Source organism: Chaetura pelagica, unplaced genomic scaffold (genome assembly GCF_000747805.2).
Source record: "Chaetura pelagica isolate M959 unplaced genomic scaffold, ChaPel_1.0 scaffold249, whole genome shotgun sequence".
Lineage (NCBI taxonomy): Eukaryota > Metazoa > Chordata > Aves > Apodiformes > Apodidae > Chaetura > Chaetura pelagica.
The window spans coordinates 1,915,299-1,925,319 of NW_009954538.1; the positions used below are offsets into that span (position 1 = coordinate 1,915,299).

General features: G+C 42.3%; 1 protein-coding gene across 1 annotated transcript in view; it reads right to left on the reverse strand.

The window, feature by feature from the left end:
- Positions 1-7,072, reverse strand: part of TMEM233 (transmembrane protein 233) — a 23,778-nt gene extending 16,706 nt beyond the window's left edge. The window contains exon 1 of the mRNA XM_010004872.1: positions 6,884-7,072. Within this exon, the coding sequence (XP_010003174.1) occupies positions 6,884-7,072 (189 nt within the window). The remainder of the gene's footprint in view (positions 1-6,883) is intronic.
- Between the last annotated feature and the right edge of the window lie 2,949 nt (positions 7,073-10,021).

Consider the following 10,021-nt stretch of genomic DNA (forward strand, 5'->3'; position numbering starts at 1 on the left):
AAATACACATCCACTGCCAACAGTCCAAGGTAAGCAGGGCATCCAGGCTCCTGTTCCACTCAATTTCAGCACATTTCACTGCAACTGTTGCTCTTTTCTTTTCAGTGGTGAGGCTGTATGGCTGTATTCATGAGTAGTTTTCTTGTACATACCAGCAAAAAAGCTGTCAAACCAACTCTAATCCACTCACTTGCATAAATCAGTGGCTTTTATCTCTGCAAATACTTTTGCAGTATATGTGAACTGTTACTTGGCCACTTCACTAGCAGTGAAAAAACTCTTACTGATTTCCTATTTTTCCAATATTTTGCTTTTTAAAACAAAGTTTGGAGAATTAATAGGTAGTTTGCTGGTGGTAGAAAAAATGCAAACTGAAGAAATACATCTGAACAAAACACCTGAGTGCCACCTTCATGGGTAGAAATTCTGTCCCTTTGCATTTTGGAACACACTGATAATTATTACGATCTACAGCCTGAGGTATGCATTAGATATATGGATATTATTCTTTCAATAGACTTGAGTTTACCCTTGTCCACCCATGATTTAGCAGAATATTTCTATTCATTACATGCAGAGATTGCGAGGTGTGATAGGACCACTCTGATCCTCTAGTTCTTTGTGAGACAGACAGTAGGATTTTCTGAATTAATTACTTTTAACCAGACTATATTTTAAAACAAAAGACTCAGTGAAGCATACTGAAGTATTCTAGTACATGGGTCTAACACAGGTTGTAGGAACTTCTCCCCAAGTATAAGATGCTATCAAAGAATTAAAAGAGTATTATTAATAAGAATGATTTCAAAAGATTAAGAGAGTTTGAGTTCATAAACCATGACACTGAGTCCAGATTTATCAGACTGCACTATTCAGTGATCCCAGCATACTTCTCAGGGAATTATGTCTCCTATGTATTCCAGGAAGTATCCCAGAAACGGGAGGTGCAGGGGGAGAAAGATGGGGACCTGATCAAACAAACTGTTCTGTGGACTAAATAATTCAGATTGTCCTTAGAAAAATGACTTGATGAAGTAACAACCAAGTGCTATTACCAAAGTGCTTTATTTATGAATAATTTTTTGTAGCAAAAACAGAACAACAGCTAATTCAAAGTGAAGATCTGAGATTGTGGAGAGCAGGAAATGAATGAACTTTAGAAGATACGAACCATTGTTGTAGAGCCTTTTTACCTAAGGAGAAAAATAATTAGGAACATTATCTGTGTGTTCTGTCAATTAGTGAGCACACAGAAGTTAATGGGCTAGATGCATCCTTAGTGTTAGCACTGCAGTAAGATCACTCCTGCCAAGACAGTCCCAAAGCAATGAAGCCAATAATCCTAGAATTGCATCACAAGGATAAGTGCAGGTTCTTATTCTCTGGTGTCTAAGGAAGGCTGAGCTGCTGATGCACTCTCACCCTTAAAGAGAGCACTGATGCATTTCTTCTTTTCCTGGAAGCATACATGCCTCAATATTTCTCTATTTCATCTCCCAAAAGAATATCACATTCCCTAAAGAATACCTCTGCTCTGCTGTCAAATTTCATTGAGGTTGCTAAGGCACTTTTACAGGATACAGTGGGGAAAGTAGCAACCTCAATGAAATTTGACAAGGCACTTTTACAGGATACAGTGGGGAAAGTGGGAAGAGATGGAAATGAGAGATGGACAAAAACACAGTCAAATAGGATTGTGTCACCTGATTCTCCACCAGTGCTGCCTCCTGTTACCAAGGGTGGCTGGCACAGTTCCTCTCACCTAAGTTACTCCACAGTTTTCAGCAGTCCTGTTCACAGGAGAAGCACTTTCTTAGGTTCTCTCAAAATACATTTGGGAAGGTCAATAGCAGAGGTATGGGGAGAAACGTGGCTTGGTTTAGTCTTCTCCTCCTGCCTCTGTCAGCAACTATGAATGTGACAGTGGCTACAGGGAGAAACACGGAGAAGCATCACTGACAATCCTGCCCTCTTCTCCCCACCCACAAAGGTCTCACTTTGCATGACATCTAGAGGGTGCTGCTGCAAACACTCTAAACTCAGTTCCTCAAACACGTGGTCTCAAGACTGAGACAGAGTTGTGACCAAGACACAGCAGCACCAGCTTGCAGTTCTGGGCAATTTTACTAATGTGTTTAGGAAGTCTGGAGAATGTCCATGTGATTTCTGCAGGTACTGCAGAAATTATTAACTCTGTGCACTTTAATAAATAACGTCATTTAAATACAAATCCATGATGAAGAGGAGGAAAACAGCATTAATGATAAAGAAGAGGATTTGGGAGAGACAGGAAGGAGACAAAAGTTTCTCTGTTAAGAGGTTTAAATTAAATGGCATAAGTTAGCATTCATAAAAAAAGAAGAGGTTTGGGGGAGTGGCTGCGGTCTGATGAAAAGCTCTTTGAAATTCATTTACTTCCATCTGCTTCAAAGGGCCCTTGGATCAAGCTTCCAGTTTTCAACATTAGACATAGACAACATTAACTGTTACAGTCTTATATGTTATATCTGTTATTTCCAAGGGCTAGGCAATATATACAGAATATAACATCTGTGTGTGACATTTGGTCTGTCCAACTTTTAAAATAAATTTCATTCATTTTCAACCTAATACCATATATTTCTCATGTTTCTGATACCTCACTCATTATGAAGTCAATAAACTAAATCAAAGCTACAGCTCCACAGCTGCTTACTTACTTGAGCAATCTCAGTAACTTTGTTATGTTCACACACATCTAGTTATAAAATATATTCTCAGTTCAACAATGATGCTACTTAACCTCATATGAACAGAAATGTATTGACTTAGCTACAAACTATTAATCCCTATCAACATGCATTTTCTGTTCCACATTGCTAGAGCACTGCTCATGGCAAAAACAGAAAGGATACTGAATTACTTCAGAAATCTTCCTCCACATCTCCTAGAAATCTGGGCAGACCAGACTGAGGTCCTCTGGTCAACATATTCTACGCTTTCCATGAGCCAGGTTGTGCCAAATTTTGTTTAGCTGTGCCTGGAACAGAGACACTCTCTAGTTCAGACCAAAGGAAGAATAAGACATGCTGACTCAGTATGACTCCTCACTGTGAGGACAACTTACAGGGAAAAGAAAGAGGAGAGGGGGAACTCAGGAAGGAATTCAGAACCAGGCTTGATCTCTGATTTTTGGCAAATGAAACAGGCAGGTGATGAACAGAACACAACAAAAGGGGAGTCTGCTCTGCAGGCTGGGTAGTGGCATGGGAATGAGTGCTGACTTCTGTGTCTCTGGGGACAGTTTCAAAGTGTTGTTGCAGAGGAAAAGCTTAGCAGTTTGCAAAGTAAGGGCCAGGCAATAATTTTAAAGAGCTGCTGAGTCTTATCTTTTAATAATCCTAAAGCAGGTACAGGCTGCCCCATATAGTATTAGATGTTCAGGTACCTACAAGCTACTTAAAAAAGCTGTATAAATAATAAACTTTTCAAATAAACTTTCTAGCTAAAGAGAAAGTACAGCTGTACAGGAACACTGGTCACTATTTTAGTCACTGTCTTGACCAAAGCCAACACACTGGATATGGCTCATCAGGATTCCAATTAGAAGAGCTGAACTCTCAGAAAGCCAGTTCCATCCTTTGCTGTCCCCTGATTTTTGCCATCTTCTTGCTTGTTCTCTCTGCTTAGGGAAACTAATATCCAGACAAGGCATCTGAATCCAAGGGTAACAAATGCAGTCAAAGAACTTGCTACTATCAGAGGCAGATGAGCCAAGATTGTCACAGCTTTACCATATACATTGTTTGAAACACTCAAATGATTAATCAGAAATGTGTCAACATAAAGAGGGAGTCAGGAGCAATCAATCAGGAAGAAATAGCTTTTGAGAGACTGTTTTAAGTTCTTACAAATCCAAGGCTCTATAGAATTACATGACTAATCTGGCATACAGATCTTTGAAATAAAGACAGTTGAAGGTAACATACTGAGGAAAGCCAACAAAATTTGTTCAACTATCAGATTGTGGTGCTGGTAATTAGACGTATAACTGATTGATTTTTCAGAGGTTTCCCACAGCCTCCCCGCAGCCTCCCTCCAGCTCTGATTCCATGAGTCAGATACAGCCAGTCCACTCGAGCCAGTTCTCAGACACAAGCTGCAGTTCACTGCCAGCTAAGTGCTCCTTGGGTTCAGAGCAGGGGAAAAAGATATCCCTGCAGACAAGGAGCCAAAGAGCTCAGTGACAGACTATCTAGCCACAGCCTCACACCAAAGGTCTCCTCCATCACGAGCCTACTGACTTGGTACCCGATGCCTGTGGTCTCACCCATGGGAGAAAGAATAAGGGAAGTCTGAGCGAGGCACCTCTGGGGTTGAGAGATCCAACTGATCACACAGCAACACAAGATACCTGCTAAAAGCAACAGGAAGCAGAGCTGGTGACATCTGCCTAGAACTGCAGAAGACTATTGAGGAGAACAGTAATCCCACAGGGAGGAATCCTGGCCAGGACCCTAGGGAAAACAGATCTCCATTTGCTAAAACTTCCAAGCATCTCTGACACCAGCCCATGACCAGCAACTAATTTGAGGGGGCTGCTCCTGTAACACCACACTGATGCCATTAATTGTCCATTCTAGTAGCTATCCTCCTATTCCTGTCATAGAATATTGGTTTCTTTCACCGAGGAGCTAAGTAACAATAAAAGGTTATTATCACAACAGGGAGAACTTGGGAGAGATTGATTCTAAAAATATATTCAAGGAGGTAAGATCTGAAATGGTAAGGTTTATGGCCCCAAAAGTGAGAAAGAACTGAGGAAACCAGTGCTGGAGTTGTAAATGGGGCAGCAGAAGAGACTGAAGACAGAACTGTCATTTAATTTGGGGTGTGTTAAGAGTACAGACTCTACTTTTAGACTGAAAACATTTTCTGAATTGAGAGCACTTAAAGAGGTCATGACATAAGCAAACACCATGCCTTTCTTGAAACCAACAAGACTTTTCATTCCAGGGCCATTCTAGGCAGCGGAAATGTATTAAGAACTCCACTTTATGAGTCGGTATCTCTTCTGCCACATCTCAGGCAAGATCTGCAGACTATAAAGGTACCTTTTGTAAGAACAGAAAATAACCCACTTTTATATCTCAGTGTTAACCCTTAGTAACTCTAGGAAACAAGCTGAGAAAGAGAGGGAGGATGTAGAACCTAGGAGAAGTGGAAATAAACACAGCATAGGTTACAATGCAGAACCTGGAGCTGAGGTGAGTGGAGCAGTCACAGATTGCAGCTCTAAAAGGCAGGGGAATTAGGCTGTGGAAAATTAGTTAGACATACTATTTTCATAGCAAATAAGAGGGTTTAGGTAAGAATGATATTGAAACAGAAGGGATTCAAATGCAGTGGAGGTTATTGATTCAGGAGTGGGCAGCTGAGACCTGCACAGATTGTTTAGCATTCAGGAAGTGCTCTTCCCACCCTGGTTTCTACATATCCCCTGGTGACAGTTAACTTAAGCCTGACTCCAAAAGCCTGCAACTCCAGCTAGGGTGCGGGTAGAGATTTCTCCATATGGGGTGCAAAAATCTTTAGAGGCCAAATTCTGTCCTTGACAGTTAACTTCTGTGCAGCCCTTGTGCTTTGGTAAAAGTACTGTCATAGGGAGCAGATGCTCACAGCCCCCAGTCATCAGTTCTCATTACTTTATATAGCACCATGAGTATCCACAGACAGGAAGGATGCCGGGTATCAGCAGGACCAAATCTTCTCAAATCAAGGAAAAGAGTGTATTGCATAGCTAACAACTAAGAAAATAAACAGAAAAAAGATGACAGCTAATACTTATCTGGACAAAAAAGGCTGTGAAGGTGGCTTTGGAATAGCTCCTTTAAGTAATTTTCAAGCTTAAGCAATATGATTTCTGATAAATCATACCAGTTTTTAAAGAGTGTGCTTTAGCATATTTTAGATATAGGTATTTTTTCCTTGTACTTAACTGGAAGAACAAACAACTATATATTTACTTACCTTTTTAGCCTGGCTGTCAGAGAAAAGGATGAAAATACACAACATGTTTTAAACCCTTGTCAGCTCCTAAACAACAGAAATACATTGCAGTATTACTGATCACACTGATCATGTATCCTATTAGAAAAGTCTGGATCTGACTCTGCAACTTTTAACTCTGAGAAGAAGATTCTAACAGTTGTTTTGAAGTTAAAGGGATCCCTGGATTATTAACAACTGTGCAAATCAATTACAGGTTGTAGGAGTAAGGCTATTCTCTTGGTATACTTGATACTCAATCTTATAAAGGTTTTTGTTTAAAACCTACAATCGTTACTGATTTTTGTACTATTCTAGCAAACAGTATCAGGCTAAAAAACCTGTTCAGTGGATAAATGGGCACTTCTATCACACTTGGCTAGCTGAAATAGAAACCATATTTCTTCCATTGCAAATCTGATTTCAGCTCCCCAACTACTCCTTTTACACACAGACACTGTGTCTAATTCAGTGTGCAAGTTAGTTGATGCAACAAATCCCACTAATCAGGATAAGCCTCTTTTTCCATAGCCTGAAAGGGAAAACTTGATATGAATTGCCTTCCACTCTGCATTTTATATCTGCCACTGGGATAGGCAAGTGGACCCCCTGCCTGAGCCCGCTGATGCTCTCTGGCTGCCTGCCTCACAGAACTTTGTCCGCAGGCACCAGCGTGTTAAGAAGGCAACTGGATGCCCGTTACCCTGATGGCTCCTCCAGATCGCTTCGCCCCTGTAGGTCCCGGGCGGGACCAGCCGGAGCACTGCAGCTGGCCACGGGGAGCTGGAGGTGGCCCCCCAAAAACATCCAACCCGAAAATGAAGGTCGCCTGGGCACCCGGCGAAGGGCTACTCACCATGACAGCAAAGACGAAGGCTACGATATTGACGGGATAGGCGGGACAGAAGCAAGCGAGGATGCTGAGGAGCAGGTAGTTCTTGGGCCGCGGCTGCGACGGCCCGTCGGGCAACTCATCTTCGATGTTGGTCTCGGGGCTGTTCTCCAGAGCCCTCTTGATGTCGGCAGCGGCGGGGAGCGCGGACATGGGGCTGCGGCGCGGCGGGCGGGCGGCTGGGATTTAACCCCGGAGTGAATGCGCGGGGAGAATCGGGTCAAGAAGGAAACCGAGCAAAAGCCCTCGGGGGTTCCCTGCACTAAGTCCCGGTAGCCTCCCCGGCCGCTGGCACGGGGTGTCCGAGCCACCCGGCCTTTGGCTGGCCTGGTCTTTCCTGAAACTTTTTAACTTTCTGCAGTTAAACGAGTCCACTGAGTTCGCATTACCCCCCAGAAAATTTTGCTGTGCTCTTAGACTCGTATTTCCTAGTGTCAGTGAGCTCCATCAGCCAGGGGCGTCAAGACATTTCCTTCCATCAGGCTGAATTTGGCATCTCCTAACACCAATCACTTGCTAATCTTAGCAAAAACATTAGAGACTAGCAGAAAATAACCAACTTAAAGCATTTTGGTGGCCTAGAGTATTTTTGCCAATTTTTAGCAAGTGATTCAGTCCTTAATGAACATAGATAGCATCTATAAGGTGAAATCCAGTTTGGGGTATGCAGGAGGGGGAGAAGGGAAACGAATTATTATTTCCAAAACCCACTGTATGGGAGAAAAAAACCACAAAAACAATGAGGAAAAGTATGACAGCCAACATCTAGAAAGGAAAAGGGCTCCGATTCTGCCTTGTGATATAAGAAGAAAGAACTTTATACCTGAATGGAGCTTGAGCAAAATTGAGTGACTTCTGATCAGAGGAAGGTTGAAGTTGAGGTTTTGTTCTGTTTGGCTCCTCCTGAGAGCATTTAATAATTAAAGTCACAGACCAAGGTGTGCTGAGAGTTCTATGAATGAGCTACTTCTGTCACTGGTAATTTTGCCAGTTTTGACTTGAATGGAGCCAGTTTCCTGTTTCTGCATGTCAACCTACAAGATACAATGCAGCCAACACAGTAAAGATATAATAAACATTGAGGCTGTACTTTTACTTTCACAGACCTGAGTAACCTCTCAGCTGCATACCTGGAATATAGTATGGAATGTGAATCTGCTGATCTATCAAAATGTCAGAAGAAAATATTCTGTACCTTTAGCAAAGAGTAAGAAACACTAAGTTACATCCGCTTGCCAATCTATCCATTAGTGTTCAGGCACAAGCTTTTGCAGCTGTAAAATCTCTGATATGTTTGTTCTCCAGGGACTTCAAACACCATCACCAGACAAGCTCCGAAAACACAGTTTGCATTGCACCACACATTACTTTTAGAATTTATTTCAGCAGGGATGGAGGCCACAGATTTACCCTCTGCAAGGGATCAGAATCTTCCAAGGCCACCCAAGACTTAGATCCATGAGGAGGCTTTCAGAGAAACCTTGTCATGGCTTAGTGAAGTTGAGTTGGTCTGCTTGTAGCTGAAACACTTGCAGGTATGTAAGAACCTAGTACCAGGCATGTGAATGAAAACTTCAGGGCACATGGGGCAGTTTGAGCCACTAACGCCAAACATAAACAAGCACCACAAAAATCTGCTGGCAAGTCAGCTCTGTACAGAAGATGAAGTTGTATTCAGAGCTTAGCCAGGGACACATGAAACTGGGGTATGAAGGATGGCTGTAGATGCTGACATCTAATGACAGCTAGTTTAAACACCTTTATGGGGGACCTCCAAGAGGGCAATTCAGAGACTGGTGGAGTAACCAGTGACATCAGGTCCACAGCTTGCACTAAGTCTTTCTCCAAAGACTATGTAGGAGGCATCTGGGCTCTGTTACATTGGACCATGTGAATCCCTAATAGTGGAACCTGGGGTGATTCTAGAAACAGCCAAGTTTAATTGTTCAAATGAGGCTGCAAAGGGATGCTAATGGATTGTAAAGAAAGCAGGAGAGAGGAAGTGGTGAGATTGTGGAGCTACAAAAGATGTTATAGATATTGAGGGGCAATTTGTGATAATGAGAGCTCATTAAGAGGTTCTTGAAACAAAGTTTCTGTCATGAAGCAGTTATTGTAGCTGAATTCAGTGGTTTGTTTTATGTAGAAGATGGGTTAAAATCCAAGAAGTGTATCCTGTTAGGGACAACACTGATTAAATTTTAAATGTAACTGACTTGTAGACACTTATTGAGGTAAAGAAAAAGGAGCTATTCAGCCAACAGTTAGGTTTCACAGACTGCAGTGATGGAGGGAAGCTACAGTTCCAAGAACCTGGGGAATATTCTGCAGAGGGAAAAACCACTGTGCTGAGATGGCTGAGCAGAAAGCTGTGAAAATTATTTAAGAACATTAACTGAGAGTTTTAAGATGTAGTTTCATGGAGAACAATCACAAAAATAGCCCTCCAAGAGAGTGAGCCAGAGTACCTATATTCTTGCTTACAGCCTTGCACTTCAAGCAGAGTCTTGGAAAAGAAGCTGATCACTCTGCACAGAGCAGAGATTTTCCCAGTGACACAAGTAAGGCAAGATGCTAGTTAAATTACTTATCATGATAGGAGAAGCAGATGGGCTAGAGGTATGACAGTTACAAGTCTATTTTTTAAAGGTCTCCTTCCCCTGATTTCAGAGGGTGCTATAGTCACACAGCAGGGTTTGCTGAAAGGCAGAATATGGTCTCTCCAGCACACTTTGCTGCATTGCTGGCTGGTAGGACTCTCTTCAAAGACACGTTCACTGCTCACAGTGGTTCGGGAAAGGATTTTGTGTCTGCATGCACAAGTCAATGTCCACAAAGATCAAAACAGGTAGTTTAGTGCTCAGACATTGTTTGGGACTAACATGTATGTCCAGGCAACATGATAGGAGCTTCCTCACTGGTGCTGCACAGCACTAACAGAGCAGAGTCTCTGCAAACCCTGAGCACTATCAAGTGTGAAGCCATACCTGAAAGAGCTGGTGGGACCTTGTACTGGCCTGAGAGACTGGTCAGATGGTGATTTCTCATGGAAGGGACAGTAATGGGTGGACTTATAAAGAAGAGACAACTTGTCTGAAAGTT